This window comes from Chlorocebus sabaeus, chromosome 22 (assembly GCF_047675955.1).
Source record: "Chlorocebus sabaeus isolate Y175 chromosome 22, mChlSab1.0.hap1, whole genome shotgun sequence".
Lineage (NCBI taxonomy): Eukaryota > Metazoa > Chordata > Mammalia > Primates > Cercopithecidae > Chlorocebus > Chlorocebus sabaeus.
Window position 1 is genome coordinate 17550929 of NC_132925.1, and position 22833 is coordinate 17573761.

Consider the following 22833-nt stretch of genomic DNA (forward strand, 5'->3'; position numbering starts at 1 on the left):
TAAATTTATTTTCTAAAAATTTTGCCTGTTAGGAACTTAAAATTGTAATAATCTAATAGGACGCTTTGATTGCAGATATCACATAAACCATGAGCTCGCTTACGGAAAGAGGAATGAAGAAATGTCCCAGACTAGGCTTCAAAAAAGATTGAAACAAGAAACTGGAAAATTCTCAAAAAGAAAGACAGCTTTCATTCCTGATGCGCACAGCCACTTATCTCTGTTTTGTGCTCTATCTGTGTCTGTGTTCATTTAGGAAAACATGTCTATGGCTTATAAATCACATTTCCCTTAGTGTCAACTTGCATGAAAATTGCCAAACTAATTGTGAATCCTAATTCCAAATTCCTGCAAGAGGGAATGTGGTTGGTCCAGTCTGGGTCAGTTCTCTGTGAGTAATCCAATAGTATGTATGACTGGGTGCCAGAGACAGGGAGAACAATCTTCCAAACTCCTGCCCTGTGGGTGGAGGGAGTTTTCAGAGACAGGGCTGAACAGATACCTCAGAGGATGTTTACTAAGAATGTGAGGTTGGTTTTTGTTTTGTTTTTTGTTTTTTGTTTGTTTGTTTGTTTGTTTGTTTTGTTTTGTTTTGTTTTCGAGACGGAGTCTCGCTCTGTCGCCCAGGCTGGAGTGCAGTGGCGCAATCTCGGCTCACTGCAAGCTCCGCCTCCCGGGTTCACGCCATTCTTCTGCCTCAGCCTCCCAAGTAGCTGGGACTACAGGCACCCGCCACCACGCCCGGCTAGTTTTTTGTATTTTTAGTAGAGACAGGGTTTCACCATGTTAGCCAGGATGGTCTGGATCTCCTGACCTCATGATCCGCCCTCCTCAGTCTCCCAAAGTGCTGGGATTACAGACGTGAGCCACCGCGACCGGCCTAGGTTGGTCTTTAATGAGTGCTTAGAATGTGAATTTTCTGCTTTCATATCAATAGATGATACAAATGGTACAAAAATATGGTGAAGCAATAGAGAAATCTTTCCACTATAAATGTTGAGAAGCCCAACCAGTAGTTTTGCAAAAGTAAAAATAAAACCTCTCCCCGTTTACACTAACACAGGCTGCAGGCAAAGCAAAGATTGTCCTTAGGAAGCAGATTTGAATCTGCCCCCACCATTAGATATATTCTACATTGAGAGTTCAGAGTCCCACGCCACAGGATACTGTGAAAAAAGATGATTCTGGCCTGGAAATTTTTCAAAGCAGGTGTTGTTCCAAGTCATCGAAAAGAAACCTGAGGAGTAATGCGCCCATGGAAAAAGTTATATTGAACTGTGTAGCTCTGCACTATGCTTTCCTGGATAAGCTATAGAAAAAATATGCTTGTACAAAATGGAAATATCTTGTCTCGTTGTGTGAAGTTTTGATCAATTGCCTTTTGTCTGCCAAAGAAAATGACTTTCATTTTGATAAAGTTGGTGATGCTCAATTCTTTCTGGCAGCAATAGGGTAGCAGAATTATTTGTATCCTGAAATCAATTCTAGTTTTTGAAAATCACACCCATATCATCAGCATTTCGGAAGATGCTTGTCTTTCTATCTGCCATGATGGCAAATACCCAGTTTGTCTAAAATCAGTGTCATATTGTGAAGATACTAGTTAAAAATTAATAAATAAAACACAATACTGTTTTTATGTTACGTGACAAAGTGAATGGGTATGTCAGGAAATACTCCCTTTCATTTCCATTTTAGAAAGGTATTTACTGCCACATTTGTAGATCCTAATATTAAGCCTCATTTTTTACTCAATTCCCTAGGCAATGAAGTCTAAATTTTATGAAAAAATCAATATGCATAAGTAAACAATCTTATTTTCTTCAAAATAATAGTAAGTAGTAGGGCAATACTGTGCAGAAAACCTTCTTGCTGCTAATATAAATTATTAACTGGGAGACCTCACACACGTGGCTTAAGGAGAAGCAGAGTGTCAATAATTGAAGAGATGCTGAAAAACTTGATGGAGCCATAGTTTCGTGCTACCATGGGGTTGGCCTTTTTGAAATAGTCTCCCATTGAATCTCTCCAGAATGAATCCTGGTGATTGATTAGATGTTGTTCGAGGTAAATAGTTTGGTGTTCTTCAGAACAGGCTTCGAACAATGATCCAGAATCTTCCCTTAGAACTTACTCACTTTCAAGAGATGGTTAAATGAGTTTTGGCATAAAGCAGTAGCAGGTCCTTAAGGAAATATACTTGGGTCCATAACGCTAAGAAAAACTGGCACCTGGCATTGATGGTTAGCCGTGCTTCCATAAATAGTTCTGCTGATGCCAAATAAAGGACAACTGTAGCCTCAAATTTGTTATCATAAACTGTGAAAATTCACTAGTTCCACATGAATTTAGCTCCAGTATTTTGGTGATAATTAGTTTATAATTAGATAGGTTTCAGTTAAGCAAATTATCCCACATTCTAACATGCTGTCTTGCTAAACTTGCCAGAAATGTTGTCTGCCCGTTTTTTTTTTTTCTTTGTTTTTGCATCCATGCAATTTTTATTAAATTGATACATGAGACCCATTAGATATAGGACAGACAGGACTGATTTTCCCCCAAAACTATCCATCTATTAAAGAAAAATAAATTGGAATATCTCCTGGCACATTTGTTAGTCATTCTATAGAAAAAGATTGTTTTTGGAAAGGTAAGGACATTTCCACTCCATTTCACCCTACGCTTCCAATCCTATCCATCCAGTTACCAGGCAAACAGACTTGAGAGGCTGTGTTTATCATCAAAATCAAAAGATGATAGTAAAGTTAGATAGAAAATATTCAACTCAAGCGACATAATAAACAATGAGAAGTAACTATACCTAGTTTGGATATATAAAGTTCTGCATTGCCCTGCCACATATTAGCGTTTACATCCAGTCTAATTATTTCCTCTTGGTTCATTATATTAAATAGGACTCTCTATTTCAAGTGACAAAAATGTACTGGCTTAATAAAAAGTGGGACTTTATTGCCTCAGGTAACTGAAAAGTCAAAGGGGTAGTGTGAGGGTCAGGCCAAATCCAGGCTCTCCAATGATGTCTTTAATAATGTCTCAGTCTCAGTTCTGTTTTCTTCTCTATTGGGTTTGCCTTCAGTGTTCTCATTACTTGCAAGAGTTTATGTCTCTGGTAAAAATGGCAATTTTAAGTAAACTAACATCTGTATATACCCTATTCTGGAATCTGAATATTAATAGTAACTTGAGAAAAACTCAAGCATGCTGACTAGAGTCAGTTTCAGTTTAAATTATTATGACCTATTCCTTGCCTATCTCTCCAACTTCCTCTTGTGCATTTTGGTATGTGTCCCAGTCATATAAAAGTACATATAAACTGCTGAAGATGTTGTGCTAGTTGTATCTTCGTGGTATTTGTGATGTTTCCTCAAGCTATAGTGTCCATTATCTACTCACCATGTTGGTGACTTGCAGATTTCTTTGAATCATTCCAGATTTAGTTTAAGAATCACCTTCTTTATAACCTTCGTATGATTTTTCCTGTGGAGATTACCACTCTCCCCCTCTTGTCCTGTGACCTTCACATATACCTCCATTCTAGCACCAGTGTTTCTGTATTACAACTAAGGTCTGCATCTCTCTGTCTCACTGAAGAGAAACGCTATGAGGAAGTCACACTTTAGTTTTCTTCATCTCCCCAAGCTCTATATCACAGTGCTTAGCAAATGATATTTTTGTTGTTTTTGAATGAATAATCAGTTGGTGAATGAGAATTTCCTCCATAAATTATTTAGATTTTTTTCTAAATAGTTCTGTTTTTAAAATCAAGTTTATTTTCTTTAAATATTTTTTTCTATGAAAAATAGACTCCAAATCTAAGTTTATACAGTTCATACAACTTATGAAATGTGTGATCCCTAATGATTATCAATTTCATTACAAAGCTCTTTATCTCAAACCACAGTAACTGTTATATTAAGAAGCTATAACCTCAAGTGCCTAGATATGCTCACCAATGTGCAAATATCCGCTATTAATATTATGGCACATGGTGAATAGTATTTAAAATTGAACATCATTGGTTCCAGGTCAGTGATCCAGAGAAGTTGTGAAATTTGTATGGAAATCCTATTTTACACTGCATCTTAGAAAACTTTTTAAAGGATGAAAGATATATGCATGAAGATATAAATATTCTTTGAGAAAAATGTTCTCAAGACCTATCTCAACTGCCAGTAACAATATGAAATACAGACAATTACAAATTACATCTTTGACATTTAGAATGTTGACCATAGTTTCAGGTGTTTAAATGTCTCAATCATTTTCTTTGTTCTTTGAAATTTGTCACATGAAGCCTACCTGTGGTAAGGCCTCTTGACCATTCATTAATGAACACAATAATCTCTTTTTTTAAAAAAGTCAGAAAATATTTCATTATGCTACACTATTTGCCTCTGCTTCTGCCTCCCCATCAAATTGTACCAAACTCACATTTTCCAATTATCCCCGTGTCATTTGGCATTTTTACCTGACAAGTAAATTGAGGTCATCAGGAAGAGTGAATCTCAAAGGTGTTTCAGTGTAGTCACAGTTTGATGTACTGAATTGTATTGTTTCTGGAGAAGTGGCAGAGGAGTAGAAGGCGGCACAGCTGTGAAATCACTTTCTTGGGGGGTGGGGGGGAAGTATGATCCCTGCTAAGGGTCTCTGCTTCAACAGAAATGATCCAGGAGGTTTGTTTCTATCCAGCTGAGAAATCAGTAACCAGCTTACTTGAATGGAAAAGACAATCTCTTGCTCTTCTCTTTTATTTCTAATCTTAGAGCTACTTTTCCTTTGGGTGGAGAGCATCAAATATTGAATGAATGTAAAAGAAAGATGTCAGTATAATACTATGTTGACGATATTTACTGTTTTTCAAAGCCTAGGTAGGGATATTTAGGGAAAAAAAAAATGACCCACATTATTTTCTATTAATCTATTTCTGAATAAATTATTATTTCTAATCGTATCTTTTCCTTTGAGTAGATAGCATCAAATAGTGAATAAATGTAAATGTAAATAGTGAACAAATGTAAAAAAAAGATATCATTATAATACTTTGTTGACTATTTTTACTTTTTTTCAAAGCAGGGATATTTAGGAAAAAGAAATTGACCCACATTATTTTCTGTTAATTTACCTCTGTACATACTGATTTACAAAATACAAATATGAAAGGGAATGTAATGTAAAATTACAACATGTTTAAGCATTTTGACACACACATCAAGTAAGTAAACTGTTCTTTAGCCAAGGGCATTTTATCCTTATATTTAGAATGTCATTTTTATCTCTTCTTCACAAACAATACACATGTATTAATACCTATACTATGTATGGCTTATGCTAATCCCTTGTTATATAGAAAGTTGAACCTTATTATTCTGCCCTCAAGAGGCTTGTAATAGAGATGAGTCAAAAAACTGAAATTCTCAGGAAATGAATCATTTTGGTAATTTAAGTTTTTGGCCAGGGTTTAATCTTAAAAGTATTATTTTTATAACTTTGTAATAGTTTGGAGGCAAACATTTTTTAATCATGCGTTCCCAAACTCTTGTCCTTTCAAATAAAACATATTGGACTTATCTCAGTATTTTCTAATTAATATAGAATGATCACATTAATGTATTATTGAGTTATAAAACATAGTGAATTATTTGATGCTCCTTGAATTTTGTAGGGCTATTTGATCCTAAACTCCTGGCTCCTGACTAGTATCTATTTTGGAACCTTGTGTCAGATTTTCAGTTTTTCCACCTCTTCCATCAGTGTGACTAGCAGTGTGCAATTCTATTCAACTCTCTTTCTGTACATGCCTCCCCAATCTATCTTCTAATTTGTTGCCTACTATACTATTTTATGAACTTGGAAATCAACAAATATGTATGAAGTAAAACTGTGAGGTGTCAAAGCTGTTTTATAGTATGTGGACCTCAGTCAGATATCTTTCTAGAGAATCTTTTTTGTTTTTGCCTTGCTTTCTATTGTTCAACTGAATCACATAATTGAGCCTGCTGTCTAGCTGATTTCAAATACATGTGATAATATGGGTACCTGAACTAAGAAAATACAGTGGGAGTTGGAGAGAATGAGAAAGAATCTAAGAAATACTTTAAAATTATAAGGGACAGGACTGAACAACTTGGAAGGTGAAGGAGAGAATTGGATGAGGGCTGAGTCCAAGTTTTCTTGCCTGAACATCTCTGAGAATGGGATACATGGGAAAGGGATGATTTTACCCTGTAGGCAATGGGAAATGTTCTCAATATTTTAAAATATTATTGTGAAGAATAATTGTCTGTCCATATAATGTGGATGGATTTTGAAAAGATACTGTGCAAAGGCAACCTAATAGCAAATGGTAAAACTAGTCTACTCTTGCAGGGCTGAAGCCTGACGGTAGGCTGTGTCACTGGTAATAAAGGCAAGATGAAAAACTTGACTGTGGACTTGGAGTTGTAGGAAAATGCAAAATCAAGGATAACCCTATGCTTTCAAGTCCATGTGACCAAAATGATAGCAGTATCATCCACAAAGTCACAAGTGTATGTTCATCTAGAAGATATGTTTCCTTAGCTTTCATTTGTATCTCATACTCTTCTGTCTGCATGAGAATGTGGTGTTGAGAATGTGCAGATTAATTAATCTCCATTGTGTTGCTAAATTCTCAAAAAGTTAAGCCCATTCTGATTTCTATACATGACCTGAGAGGAAAATTTTCCTGTATTGGTTGTCCATAAACTTTAAAATTAATTTACTGGGTATCATAAATTCAGGGCTTTGTTGAGATTTGTGCTGTGCTTAAAGAAATCATTCTGGTGAAACTATGAAGACAATTTATTTCACTGAGCAGCATTTTTTGTGAGATGCTTTATTTAAAAATTCATGTTAACTACTGTCTTCAATAACTTTAAAAAGATGTTCATAACGGAAAAGAGTTAACTTTAGAAATCTATCCCACAGAAAATGACACAGAATACAAATAACAGATTTTACTTTGAAATGTAAATATAAACTAGAATAATCTTGATTACAGGGAGACAAAATCATATGCCTCCACAGAAGAAAATTCCTTGGTTAAAAATAGCCAAATTGCCTTTCTCTCCCACTTTCCTAAAGATATGAAATCTCTTTTTTAAGTATTTAGATTCCAAGTCAAGCATTTCACTTTTTTTTTCTTTAGATGGAAACAAACCACACTTAATAATGTCACCACAACTTATGCCAAGCACTGTTGCTCAGTCACAATTTCCCAATTCTTTCAGCATAATTGCTTCTTCTTAAGGAAGTAGACTTTTCCCCAAATCATAGAATGAAACGCATCATTTTAATATACTTATCTTTGTCCAAGAATACAACCCCGCAATTAAACAAAGGATCATTTCCAATAAGCCAGTCACAAATAAATTTTATTTTACACTATGAATTTCAGTGTGGTTCTTTTTAGGGGCAAGTTTGCTTTCAACAGATGCTACTTATGTGAGTAAATTATACTTTTTTCTCCTACAAAACTAATGAGAAATAAGCTTTTGCTCAAGATTGAAAAAAATGAATGGATAATGCTATAGACAAGTTTTCATAACAGAGACATTTATAGCTATACTGTATTTTCTTGGAATCCATTTGGTATATAATTTCATGGCTTGCTTATTTGTTTATTTAAGTGTCTATTTAAATAAATCAAATTAATGAGATCTCTATCCAAGGAGGTGATCATCCTGTTCCTCCTCTTACTTCTTCCAACACATTACATTTTCCCAGATTCCCTGTCAGCTCACTCACTGCCAGAGGCTGCTTATTCTTTTCCAACACCGTTCAGTTTCCCTTTTGTAACAATAATGACTTTTGTAATTTGTTGTTCAGTGTCTGTCTTCCCCACTGAACTGAAAATCCATGAGCATAGTAACTGTGTTTTGTTCATCATTGTATACCCTGTGTCTATGTTAGTGCCTAGCATATACTAGTTGCTCAATAAATATTAATTGAATGAACTAATAAATTCTCAAACGTAGACTCATATTTCTGAGCTTTAATCCACTCAACTTGGTAAAATGTAGCAGTCTGAATTCCCTAGTAGCTTCTACCTCCCAGAAAGCATTGTCTCCAAGCACACAGATTAATTGGATTTTTCTGATTAGTGTTGGGTACACTCTCTTCACATATATTGTATAGCTACACTGATGGTAAATCTTCCTCACATGTCAAGGGAAAGGTGGAATGTGGATTACTCCTGACCTTTTCTTACCAGAACCATACAGTGCAAATAATTATTCAACTCATTTACTCAAAGGAATATTTACTACCACATAGATTGGACACTGTATTGGTTTCCTAGGACTGTTTCAACAAATTATCACTAAGTCAGTGGCTTAAAATAATATATCACAGCTCTGGAGACCAAAAGCATGCTCCCTCCAGAGGTTCTAAGAGAGACTTCTTCCTTTTCTCTCCTTCCTTCTGGTGTCTTCATTCTTTGGCTTGTGGGTTGCGTACTTCCAGTCTCTGCCTTTGTCTTTACGTGTGTCTTTACATGGCCTTCTCCTCTCTGGCTTCTCCACTTTTGTCTCTTATAAGGACACTTGTCATTGGATTGGGGACCACCTGGTTAATCCAGGATAATCAAGATTCTTAATTACGCCTGCAAATTCCTTTTTGGAGGGGAGGGGAAAGGCTGTCACCATTCAGTCCACTATGGATATCATAGTGAATATAGTTCCTGCTCTCACTGAATTTGAAATCAAATGGGAAAGATGGATTACAAAATGTAATTTCAATAAAATGTGATGGTTTTATTGGTAGAAATAGTTTAAGGGTCTTAGGGAACATCTGTCTGGGGACCTACCCAAATCTAAACAACCAGAAAAGAAAAGCTTTCCAAATGATGGGATATTCATGAAGGAGTGATTAGAAATTGACTAGATATTAAGAGTTTGGCTCATTCAAGGAACTGGAAGAAATTCAGTATGCTTGGAGAATATAAGATGTATCTGAAGACATATGCTAGAGCCATTTGTAGACAGCCTTGATAACAAAGTTAAGGGCCTTGTAGTTTATCCTGAGATGAGGTCAGAGCTCTGTGAGGGACCAACACTAATATGGTAAAAGACAAAAATTAACCCCATCAGAACCAAGCTCCTGAGCGTTTTTATTTCCATATGGCAAATCTTGTTCTTTCCACTATTTGGTTGCAGCCTGCATGGGTAACACAATATCATAGTACAATTGCTCTGAAAGATTGTGACAAGAATATTACATTCAACATTATCATTTTACAGATATGAAACCAAGTTCAAGCAAGGCTATGATTATTCTAGGGTGACCAAAACAGCTAGATCTAGTTAATTCTTCTGTTAGTAAAAATGGTGGTTTAAAGTACTGGCAATTGCTTGGGCTTGGAGATCGACAAATAGAACCTGGATTGCCGGCTTTCCCTTGACAAGATATGTAACCTTGAGAAAGTAAAATAACTGTTAAAACTAGGAATGATAATAGTGCCTACCTATCAAGACCATTGTGAAGATAATTTGGATAATGAATTGATACTCATAGTTTCCTATTAAATGAATAATGACCTTTGGTCTTGCTGAAGTTGATAATGTTGATGAGGTTTTTATAATCATCCCAGCCTCACAATCTGTAGCATTTTACTTCCAGTATAATAGTGTTTCATTAAATACTCTTATTTTCCAATAACATATTTTATTCTCCACAGAGAAGTGTTGATGGTTCCTAAGTTTAAGAAGCAATTATGCAGGAATATGCATTTTTCAAAGGGTCATAACTTAAGATTGTTATCTAATTAAATTTTAATTAAAACAAAGTTTACAAATGTAATAACAAGTGTGCAAAAGGAGACATATTTGTAGAATTAGTAGTTTAGTCAGTAATGATGTATGTCAAACAACACCATTTTTTATAACAAAGTAATCTGACTTTCAAAAGGCACCCAATTACTAAATCTCCCTCTGAATTTTGGACTCAACAAATTATAGCTACCTAACTACTATGAAACTATATGCCCCTGATTCAAAATTCTTGAATTATACTATATATTTTACAGATACAACAGTTTTTAAGTAAATAATGTTTTTTGGGTAAATGCCATCTGCTTTATCTTCAAAAAGATAATGTTTTCTAGAACAACTATTTCTTACATTTTTGTTATTCAATAACTTTCAGTGAGAATATGTGACATTTTAGAGCACAACATTAATTCCCATGATATCACTGCTATTTTGAAGATTAGGAAATTCAGTGAAGACCTAATAAAAAAACCTTCAGTACATTATTTATTGGATAAGATGCAACTACTTAACTTGTCTCTGCACAGATTATGAGCAAAACCTTAACATTGTAGTAGATTGCTTGAAAATGTCTTGATTAAATCGTAGTGACTAAATTCTAAGATTTAATAAATTTCTCTTACTGAAAACTGAACATAAATGACTTTTGTTTTTATTAACATTTAGACTTTTTAAAAGTCTCTAAAATGCTATGACTGGTTTCTTACTGACTTGTCAATAGTGTTTAAGGCTTAGACATTCTGTTGTAGATATGTCATTTTTATGAGAATGCTATTACTCTGGATATGAATTTGCACATAGTATACTGCATACTTAATTCTCAGAAAAAGATCTACTTCTGTGGAAGCTTTAAAATACTCAAGTTTAATAAATTATTATGTTAGAGACTTCTGCAGTTTGCTTCTCAGTTATATACCTTATTTGATTGAATTTTCTCTAATAACTGATGAGATTAATAGATATTATTTATTTTCAGTAGTCAAAATAAAAAACAAGTTTAATTTCAGTTAAGGAACATTAAGAGACTGATTGATTTGGTTTTCTAGAATATTGATGGTTAACTGAATTATTACTACAAGTTATAGTAAAAAAAAAAAAATGGAGAAATGAGACAAAAACCTGAAAGACTGAATTCTGGTCATAGTTCTGTGTGGGCTTCAGCAATTTCTTCAATTTTTTCTGTGCTTCTGTTTTCTTACCTCTATTATTAAGCAATTGCCTATTCCACTCATTAAAAATTTGATTAAAGCATTATGAATAAAAAAATTAGAAGTGCTAATAAATTAATTGAAATGATATATGCTAAAAGATTCCTGGAAGATTGGTAAAACATGCAGCTTGTGTGGTTTTAAGAGACAGTTTTATCAATAAAAGAAGGAACATGTTGCTACCATATATAATCTGGTCTTTTCTTCAAAAAAGGAAGCTTTTAAATATCATTTTTCCAGTTATTGCTGATTAAACATCTAAGCACCCACTATGCATATCCTTGTGCTGTGGAGGTGGAATTCCACAATTTTAGTGTGTGGATTAAGCTCTATGAAGTATAAAGAACATCATTCTTAAAAGGAATTATACAGTAGTCTTTCTACTTTGTGAAAATAGATATCAAAACAGTCTATAAAGCCTGGTCTGTTGGCCAGAGTGTTTAAGAGGAAATACGGTGAGCAATGACATAAAACAGAATCCTTTAGCCCATCTGCTGATTTAGTTTTACAGCACATACTTAATCTTAAAATAAGGGCTACTAAGAATTCATCTACTTTATTGACCTTTTTTGAAGAAAGAGGAGAGGTTTATGTTGTGGATTATGGCCTCAACTCTTCAGCCCTTAATCAAAACTCATTTATTTTGGGTTTGCTTCATATGTGTCAAATACTGAAATAAAGGCCAAATATGCTGGGCTTGGCATCCGTTATTGTACTTTCTGGTATAAATTAAATTGTAAAATGGTTTTAATAGTGAAATGTCACCCAGGGAAGTTTTAATATTGTATCTCTGTTTCAGCTTCTGACATGGCAGCAGAACAAGGACAGATTCTCGTGATAGCCACCGCCGCTGTTGGTGGATTCACTCTCCTCGTCATCCTGACTTTATTCTTCTTGATCACTGGAAGGTAACTGAAATACACCAGACTATTTCCAAGATGAATAACCACTCTTTTTATACACTGCGTATTCAGATGCTTTTAGATATAACAAAGCACACCTGAGGTCGAGAGGGATCCCAGAAGAATCCACTCTGACAGTGAACCATCATTAGTTCTCTGTGTCAACAGGTCCCTAAATATAGAAAGATCCAAAGATGACTAAAGCTGTTTGAAAGCTAGGAACGATGAATTTATACTCAATAAGTTACTCTGTGTTTTTCCTTTACTATAATCAAATTACACCATAAAATTAATTTTATTAAAAATTATTTTAATGGAAAGCCAGAACAATTTATATAAAAACTCTTTATAAACCTGGTGTTATAGAAATACAATATTTTATCAATTAAATATTGAAACTGTCTATGTTAGAAATGTATTAATTGGGCTGGGGGGCGGAGCAAGATGGCCGAATAGGAACAGCTCCAGTCTCCAACTCCCAGCGCGAGCGACACAGAAGACCGGCGATTTCTGCATTTTCAACTGAGGTACTGGGTTCATCTCACTGGGGAGTGCCAGACGATCGGTGCTGGTCAGCTGCTGCAGCCCGACCAGCGAGAGCTGAAGCAGGGCGAGGCATTGCCTCACCTGGAAAGCGCAAGGGGGAAGGGAATCCCTTTTCCTAGCCAGGGGAACTGAGACACACAACACCTGGAAAATCGGGTAACTCCCACCCCAATACTGCGCTTTAAGCAGACAGGCACACCAGGAGATCATATCCCACACCTGGCCGGGAGTGTCCCACACCCACGGAGCCTCCCTCATTGCTAGCACAGCAGTCTGTGATCTACCGGCAAGGCAGCAGCGAGGCTGGGGGAGGGGCGCCCGCCATTGCTGAGGCTTAAGTAGGTAAACAAAGCTGCTGGGAAGCTCGAACTGGGTGGAGCTCACAGCAGCTCAAGGAAACCTGCCTGTCTCTGTAGACTCCACCTCTGGGGACAGGGCACAGTAAATAATAACAAACGCAGCAGCTCTGCAGACGCAAACGACTCTGTCTGACAGCTTTGAAGAGAGCAGTGGATCTCCCAACACGGAGGTTGAGATCTGAGAAGGGACAGACTCCCTGCTCAAGTGGGTCCCTGACCCCTGAGTAGCCTAACTGGGAGACATCCCCCACTAGGGGCAGTCTGACACACCACACCTCACAGGGTGGAGTACACCCCTGAGAGGAAGCTTCCAAAGCAAGAATCAGACAGGTACACTCGCTGTTCAGAAATATTCTATCTTCTGCAGCCTCTGCTGCTGATACCCAGGCAAACAGGGTCTGGAGTGGACCTCAAGCAATCTCCTATAGCTACAACCTACAGCTGAGGATCCTGACTGTTAGAAGGAAAGCTATCAAACAGGAAGGACACCTACACCAAAACCCCATCAGTACATCACCATCATCAAAGACCAGAGGCAGATAAAACCACAAAGATGGGGAAAAAGCAGGGCAGAAAAGCTGGAAATTCAAAAAATAAGAGCGCATCTCCCCCGGCAAAGGAGCGCAGCTCATCACCAGCAACAGATCAAAGCTGGACGGAGAATGACTTCGACGAGATGAGAGAAGAAGGCTTCAGTGCATCAAATTTCTCAGAGCTAAAGGAGGAATTACGTACCCAGCACAAAGAAACTAAAAATCTTGAAAAAAAAGTGGAAGAATTGATGGCTAGAGTAATTAATGCAGAGAAGCTCACAAACGAAATGAAAGAGACGAAAACCATGGCACGAGAAATACGTGACAAATGCACAAGCTTCAGTAACCGTCTCGATCAACTGGAAGAAAGAATGTCAGCGATGGAGGATCAAATGAATGAAATGAAGCGAGAAGAGAAACCAAAAGAAAAAAGAAGAAAAAGAAATGAACAAAGCCTGCAAGAAGTATGGGATTATGTAAAAAGACCAAATCTACGTCTGATTGGGGTGCCTGAAAGTAAGGGGGAAAATGGAACCAAGTTGGAAAACACTCTTCAGGATATCATCCAGGAGAACTTCCCCAACCTAGTAGGGCAGGCCAACATTCAAATCCAGGAAATACAGAGAACGCCACAAAGATACTCCTCAAGAAGAGCAACTCCAAGACACATAATTGGCAGATTCACCAAAGTTGAAATGAAGGAAAAAATCTTAAGGGCAGCCAGAGAGAAAGGTCGGGTTACCCACAAAGGGAAGCCCATCAGACTAACAGCAGATCTCTCGGCAGAAACTCTTCAAGCCAGAAGAGAGTGGGGGCCAATATTCAACATTCTTAAAGAAAAGAATTTTCAACCCAGAATTTTATATCCAGCCAAACTAAGTTTCATAAGTGAAGGAGAAATAAAATCCTTTACAGATAAGCAAATGCTTAGAGATTTTGTCACCACTAGGCCTGCCTTACAAGAGACCCTGAAGGAAGCACTAAACATGGAAAGGAACAACCGGTACCAGCCATTGCAAAAACATGCCAAAATGTAAAGACCATCAAGGCTAGGAAGAAACTGCATCAACTAATGAGCAAAATAACCAGTTAATATCATAATGGCAGGATCAAGTTCACACATAACAATCTTAACCTTAAATGTAAATGGACTAAATGCTCCAATTAAAAGACACAGACTGGCAAACTGGATAAAGAGTCAAGATCCATCAGTCTGCTGTATTCAGGAGACCCATCTCACACGCAGAGACATACATAGGCTCAAAATAAAGGGATGGAGGAAGATTTACCAAGCAAATGGAGAACACAAAAAAGCGGGGGTTGCAATACTAGTCTCTGATAAAACAGACTTTAAACCATCAAAGATCAAAAGAGACAAAGAAGGCCATTACATAATGGTAAAGGGATCAATTCAACAGGAAGAGCTAACTATCCTAAATATATATGCACCCAATACAGGAGCACCCAGATTCATAAAGCAAGTCCTTAGAGACTTACAAAGAGACTTAGACTCCCATACAATAATAATGGGAGACTTCAACACTCCACTGTCAACATTAGACAGATCAACGAGACAGAAAGTTAACAAGAATATCCAGGAATTGAACTCATCTCTGCAGCAAGCAGACCTAATAGACATCTATAGAACTCTCCACCCCAAATCAACAGAATATACATTCTTCTCAGCACCACATCATACTTACTCCAAAATTGACCACGTAATTGGAAGTAAAGCACTCCTCAGCAAATGTACAAGAACAGAAATTATAACAAACTGTCTCTCAGACCACAGTGCAATCAAATTAGAACTCAGGACTAAGAAACTCAATCAAAACCGCTCAACTACATGGAAACTGAACAACCTGCTCCTGAATGACTACTGGGTACATAACGAAATGAAGGCAGAAATAAAGATGTTCTTTGAAACCAATGAGAACAAAGATACAACATACCAGAATCTCTGGGACACATTTAAAGCAGTGTGTAGAGGGAAATTTATAGCACTAAATGCCCACAAGAGAAAGCAGGAAAGATCTAAAATTGACACTCTAACATCGCAATTAAAAGAACTAGAGAAGCAAGAGCAAACACATTCGAAAGCTAGCAGAAGGCAAGAAATAACTAAGATCAGAGCAGAACTGAAGGAGATAGAGACACAAAAAACCCTCCAAAAAATCAATGAATCCAGGAGTTGGTTTTTTGAAAAGATCAACAAAATTGACAGACCACTAGCAAGACTAATAAAGAAGAAAAGAGAGAAGAATCAAATCGACGCAATTAAAAATGATAAAGGGGATATCACCACTGACCCCACAGAAATACAAACTACCATCAGAGAATACTATAAACACCTCTACGCAAATAAACTGGAAAATCTAGAAGAAATGGATAATTTCCTGGACACTTACACTCTTCCAAGACTAAACCAGGAAGAAGTTGAATCCCTGAATAGACCAATAGTAGGCTCTGAAATTGAGGCAATAATTAATAGCCTACCAACCAAAAAAAGTCCAGGACCAGATGGATTCACAGCTGAATTCTACCAGAGGTACAAGGAGGAGCTGGTACCATTCCTTCTGAAACTATTCCAATCAATAGAAAAAGAGGGAATCCTCCCTAACTCATTTTATGAGGCCAACATCATCCTGATACCAAAGCCTGGCAGAGACACAACAAAAAAAGAGAATTTTAGACCAATATCCCTGATGAACATCGATGCAAAAATCCTCAATAAAATACTGGCAAACCGGATTCAGCAGCACATCAAAAAGCTTATCCACCATGATCAAGTGGGCTTCATCCCTGGGATGCAAGGCTGGTTCAACATTCGCAAATCAATAAACATAATCCAGCATATAAACAGAACCAAAGACAAGAACCACATCATTATCTCAATAGATGCAGAAAAGGCTTTTGACAAAATTCAACAGCCCTTCATGCTAAAAACGCTCAATAAATTCGGTATTGATGGAACGTACCTCAAAATCATAAGAGCTATTTATGACAAACCCACAGCCAATATCATACTGAATGGGCAAAAACTGGAAAAATTCCCTTTGAAAACTGGCACAAGACAGGGATGCCCTCTCTCACCACTCCTATTCAACATAGTGTTGGAAGTTCTGGCTAGGGCAATCAGGCAAGAGAAAGAAATCAAGGGGATTCAGTTAGGAAAAGAAGAAGTCAAATTGTCCCTGTTTGCAGACGACATGATTGTATATTTAGAAAACCCCATTGTCTCAGCCCAAAATCTCCTTAAGCTGATCAGCAACTTCAGCAAAGTCTCAGGATACAAAATTAATGTGCAAAAATCGCAAGCATTCTTATACACCAGTGACAGTCAAACAGAGAGCCAAATCAGGAATGAACTTCCATTCACAATTGCTTCAAAGAGAATAAAATACCTAGGAATCCAACTTACAAGGGATGTAAAGGACCTCTTCAAGGAGAACTACAAACCACTGCTCAGTGAAATAAAAGAGGACACAAACAAATGGAAGAACATACCATGCTCATGGATAGGAAGAATCAATATCGTGAAAATGGCCATACTGCCCAAGGTAATTTATAGATTCAATGCCATCCCCATCAAGCTACCAATGAGCTTCTTCACAGAATTGGAAAAAACTACTTTAAAGTTCATAATGAACCAAAAAAGAGCCCGCATCTCCAAGACAATCCTAAGTCAAAAGAACAAAGCTGGAGGCATCACGCTACCTGACTTCAAACTATACTACAAGGCTACAGTAACCAAAACAGCATGGTACTGGTACCAAAACAGAGATATAGACCAATGGAACAGAACAGAGTCCTCAGAAATAATACCACACATCTACAGCCATCTGATCTTTGACAAACCTGAGAGAAACAAGAAATGGGGAAAGGATTCCCTATTTAATAAATGGTGCTGGGAAAACTGGCTAGCCATAAGTAGAAAGCTGAAACTGGATCCTTTCCTTACTCCTTATACGAAAATTAATTCAAGATGGATTAGAGACTTAAATGTTAGACCTAATACCATAAAAATCCTAGAGGAAAACCTAGGTAGTACCATTCAGGACATAGGCATGGGCAAAGACTTCATGTCTAAAACACCAAAAGCAACGGCAACAAAAGCCAAAATTGACAAATGGGATCTCATCAAACTAAAGAGCTTCTGCACAGCAAAAGAAACTACCATCAGAGTGAGCAGGCAACCTACAGAATGGGAGAAAATTTTTGCAATCTACTCATCTGACAAAGGGCTAATATCCAGAACCTACAAAGAACTCAAACAAATTTACAAGAAAAAAACAAACAACCCCATCCAAAAGTGGGCAAAGGATATGAACAGACATTTCTCAAAAGAAGACATTCATACAGCGAACAGACACATGAAAAAATGCTCATCATCACTGGCCATCAGAGAAATGCAAATCAAAACCACAATGAGATACCATCTCACACCAGTTAGAATGGCGATCATTCAAAAGTCAGGAAACAACAGGTGCTGGAGAGGATGTGGAGAAATAGGAACACTTTTACACTGTTGGTGGGATTGTAAACTAGTTCAACCATTATGGAAAACAGTATGGCGATTCCTCAAGTATCTAGAACTAGATGTACCATATGACCCAGCCATCCCATTACTGGGCATATACCCAAAGGATTATAAATTATGCTGCTATAAGGACACATGCACACGTATGTTTATTGCAGCACTATTCACAATAGCAAAGACTTGGAATCAACCCAAATGTCCATCAGTGACAGATTGGATTAAGAAAATGTGGCACATATACACCATGGAATACTATGCAGCCATCAAAAAGGATGAGTTTGTGTCCTTTGTAGGGACATGGATGCAGCTGGAAACCATCATTCTTAGCAAACTATCACAAGAACAGAAAACCAAACACCGCATGTTCTCACTCGTAGGTGGGAACTGAACAATGAGATCACTTGGACTCGGGAAGGGGAACATCACACACCGGGGCCTATCATGGGGAGGGGGGAGGGGGGAGGGGGGAGGGATTGCATTGGGAGTTATACCTGATGTAAATGACGAGTTGATGGGTGCAGCACACCAACATGGCACAAGTATACATATGTAGCAAACCTGCACGTTGTGCACATGTACCCTACAACTTGAAGTTTAATAATAATAAATAAAAAAAAAAAAAAAGAAATGTATTAATTGGTTTTATAAATCCAGTATTTCTATACTTCAAAGTAATATGAATAAAAATATAAACTAACAGTAAATTTAACATAGCAAAAATCCTAAATTTGAATCCTGACTAGCTGGTCAAAGTGATTCACCCATCAGAACCTTAGTTTTCTATTTTTACACAGGTTTGATACAGAAGTATATTAAAACCAGTTAATGACTTTTAAATAAATAGTATGAACACCATAAGCCAGGTGCTGATAATGCAGAGATGTGAATGAAGATAATATGTATAACATTATATGAAAGAATAAATGTTATGTCTTATTTAATCAATGGTATTTGGCCTAGACTTTTGTCAGAAATCACAATATTTTATTCTCAGATCATTCTAACAAGAAGATAAAATATTCTATCTAGATATCAATAGGGGCACAAAAGAATACCTCAACAGATTTTTTTATAATCTGAAACACATCTACTGCAATATTCCACTATCAAGACTTAAAGCTGCCAAAAGAATGTCAGCCAAACAGTACACACCCATGCTGACTCCAGCTAAAGCACACCAACCCTGCCAGAAAACATTGGTACCTCAGAAAGAGCAGAAATAATCAATAGCTACCTTCAGTGAACCGAAAACACTATTTGTTTTTAAAACCACTTAGGGACCAATATTTTATTAAAATTTAATCTACTTAAAATTACAGAGAATATACACATATGTAATAATTGTCTACAATTTTGACAGCACACCAAAAAGTATAGAACTTGGCAGGTACTTTGCATGTATCAAGTGTGGGTCTCTGACAAATATACAACTTCTCTTCAGTAAGAGGGTATTAGATTTAGCTGTAACAAACCACCTTTTATAGAATTTACCAAGGAAAAAGCCGCATGAATATTCTAATGTGGTTGAGTTAAAAATGATGACTTATTTGTGAAATTAATGGAAGGAAGGCACATTACAACTATGTTTAGTTAAGTTTTTCATGCATATAAACAGATATAGTAATGGTCTTAGAATTAAGAGAGAGCATTTGGGGGTCTTTAGTTTTGGGGGGTGATTAGCTGGTTGAATAATGCTAGCTATGGTAACAAGGAAAAAACAGACGTGAAAGAATGCAGGAAATAATGATCAATTCATCGTAATAAAAGTACTAATTTGGGCATCACATGTTGCCACCATCAGTCACTGTTGTCCAGCATTCTCTTAGGCCCCTTTTCCTTTATTTTTAGGGCTAACCTCTGACAGCTGTCTGCCATCATCAGAGCGTTGATAATGCTCATCTTTTATAGAGGACAGAAAACAAATTTTGGAGTCTCTAAACCAATTAACCATTAGGTTGAAGATTAAATGTTCAGCACTGCAGCTTATCAAACATGGCCTACAAAAACTTGAAATCACTAGCCAGTGTAAAGTGGTTATAAAAAATAAAACCCTTAAACAGACTGAGGGAGGTCTAAGTTTTCTAAAAAAGATTAAAATTATTCCCATACTATTTTGGACTCTCTGGCAAAGAGAGGGTTTCCAAGACAGTTATGGTTAGGGAAAGAGAAAGAGAGAGGAAGGAGGGAAGGGAAAAGAAGGGGAGGGGAGGGGAAAAAAAGAGAAAGACAGAGAGAGAAAGAGAGAGAGACAGAGAGAAACTTTCAGTGAGGGTTAATGGTGCAAGTTTAAAAAAGAAAGGGAAAAAGAAAATAATTTTGTTGTATGTAAAGTCACAATGACAATTTGGTTAAGAAAATCAAATTGCCAGTACTTTAGCATTGCTATATGTTTAGCAAACTTTATTAGGAAAATGCTAAATAGAGGAATAAACGTTACTGTATATTCCTTAACCTCTATAACATTAATGCTGCCAATGCATTTTGAACTGGGGTCACTGATACTTTATAATACTCTAATTATCATGAGGTTACATACCATTTAAAGACAATATGCTTTGGAGCCCAGAAAGTTTATTTAGTTATTCAAGTACAATGGCGTTCCATTGTACTTTAAGGAGATCTTAACTCCAAAGATACAAATTATATCATGTAACTATACTGTGGAAAATTAAGTATGATGGTTGATTTTGATTCAGAAATATTTGTGTTTTCCATTTTCAAAGTTTCTTTGAAGGAGGGAGTAATTTCTTAAATGTGATTTTATTTAACATCAGTATTATATTATTTACAATAGAAAAAAATCATCTGTACATTTAAAAGAAATTTAATGATGATTCACTATATTGCAAAATTGTATACAGTTATATGTATCAAGAACATAAGTTAAGGCCTAATTTTTTCATAGAGTATTTCGGTAAACAATGATTTAAATAGCACATACACATGTGGCAAAGCATTTCATTAAGGCATCAGAAAATATTTCCTTAACGCATAAATATGAACACAAAAGAAAACATTTCAATCTTTGCAGGCTAAATAAGTATTGCCTAATAAACTTGAGAGTTGGGCTCAAATATTATCTTTATTTGGGATTCCTGGAGCAGAATAGAAATACCACTTAAAAGGAGAATTAAATGATGAAGAAAAAATTGTGCTAAATTATTTTCAGCTTTCAGTTTATATGTTTGCCAATTTATATTTCATCAGAAATTGCTTTAACATTCCATGCATTGAAGAGAACAATTTCAATTACATAAAATAGAAAAAAAAGTATTTTCAAGTATCACTTAAGCACTTTGGTAGGGGCGCACTCTTTGAAAAATATTCTATAAAAACTGTAAGACATTTCTGAATAAATACTCAACTTTTCCTAGAATTTGAGGCAAAATTCCCATTGAAAGACTGAATTATGTAACACAGAATACTTTGTTTAGCCAGTAGAAATTTGATATACCATCAAATCATATGGATGATGAAGAATTTACTCATATTGAAGAACTCTTGAGAGCATGATCCACAGGGAGACTAGAACATGCCTCTACAAAATTCCAAATATTAAAAAATAAAACTGCTGAACCATCCTGCTGTTTAGCAATGAAAACGGAAGACAGTTGTATACATTTCTGAGATACTGACTCAAAATACTTTTTTTATTCTGACTTTTAATTTTTTTTTTCTACCAACTCTAGCTATTAGTAGTCATATAAGGGATGGTTATGGCAGATTATTAAATATTTTCTAAGACTCCTGTCTTGCAAATCCATCTACTTGACAGTATTTTATTCTAGGACTAGTTTCAATGTACATAAAAATCCTTGTATAGAATATTTTCACGTTATAAAGATATTGTAAAAGTGGTCTTTATGACAAGAACTTTGTTCATAGATTATACGTATTTTAATTGGTTTTGCTTTGTATCCAGCATACTTCTTAAAACAAGTTTCTTTTTATCTTTTTAAAAGATGTCAATGGTACATAAAAGCCAAGATGAAGTCAGAAGAGAAGAGAAGAAACCACTTACAGAATGGGCATTGTAAGTAGCGCAGTGACTTTCTTTCATTATTTTGTACTGTTCCAGCACTTCAGGAGTTCATTCAAACTGTATCTATTGAGTTGAGAAACAAAAGAAAAAAATCTCTTCCAACCTTTCAGCATTAAGAATTTTCATCTGATTTCCAGGTTTGTTGGTGAGAGTTGCACCTGCTTCTCATTAAATAACATTATCTTGTTCCCAATTCTGCTTGCTGGAAAACACAACAGACTGAATTTGCTAAAAATAATAGTTGACTGATTTTATCAAGTTATTTACCACTCACAATGGCTCCAAAACATGAGTTGGTTTTTATCTAATGGAGCATTAGACATAGAAATAAATATTAGGGAATCTTTATTCCTTCTTGTAGGGACTGTCTTTTAAATATATAACAAATCAATTTACAATTCATTAATATTAAAAAAGAATATCAGCTCTTTAACTCTTAGAATATGTATGAAATCCTTGGGCTGACTACAAGGTTATATTCATTTGAGAGATCTATTCCCAAGCAGCCTATAATTACCACTATAGTTGGTTTGATAATTGACAACTTCTCCTCCTCAACATCCACCTCCACCTCCACCTCCAAATTGCAAACTACTTCAGCAAGACAGTTTTTCTATTGTGAGACACTGGATTAACAAGAAAGGGATGTTCTCTAATTAACCACAGTGTAGAGATAATATGCAAAGCAACCTAACTGTTTTAATTTATCTTTTATTTCAAATTGAGCAAAAGATAATAAAGGACACTTCAATCTATACCACCCTCCAGGAAAGGGAAAGGATTTAAGTGAGGAATGTTTACATAGTAAGTTTGAGTCTTACTGCACTGGCAGAGCTGAGAGAACTGATATTTGGCATGGGATGACCCGGAAAGGGTATAAACAGATTGCAGAAACCT

General features: G+C 36.1%; 1 protein-coding gene across 3 annotated transcripts in view; it reads left to right on the plus strand.

Moving 5' to 3' along the window:
• The window catches only part of EPHA6 (EPH receptor A6), a 954858-nt gene that overhangs the window by 666604 nt on the left and 265421 nt on the right, over nucleotides 1-22833 (plus strand). For all 3 annotated transcript variants that reach the window (XM_007986130.3, XM_073009668.1, XM_073009669.1), the window contains 2 exons: nucleotides 11814-11922; nucleotides 21857-21927. In XM_007986130.3, the coding sequence (XP_007984321.1) occupies nucleotides 11814-11922; nucleotides 21857-21927 (180 nt within the window). The remainder of the gene's footprint in view (nucleotides 1-11813; nucleotides 11923-21856; nucleotides 21928-22833) is intronic.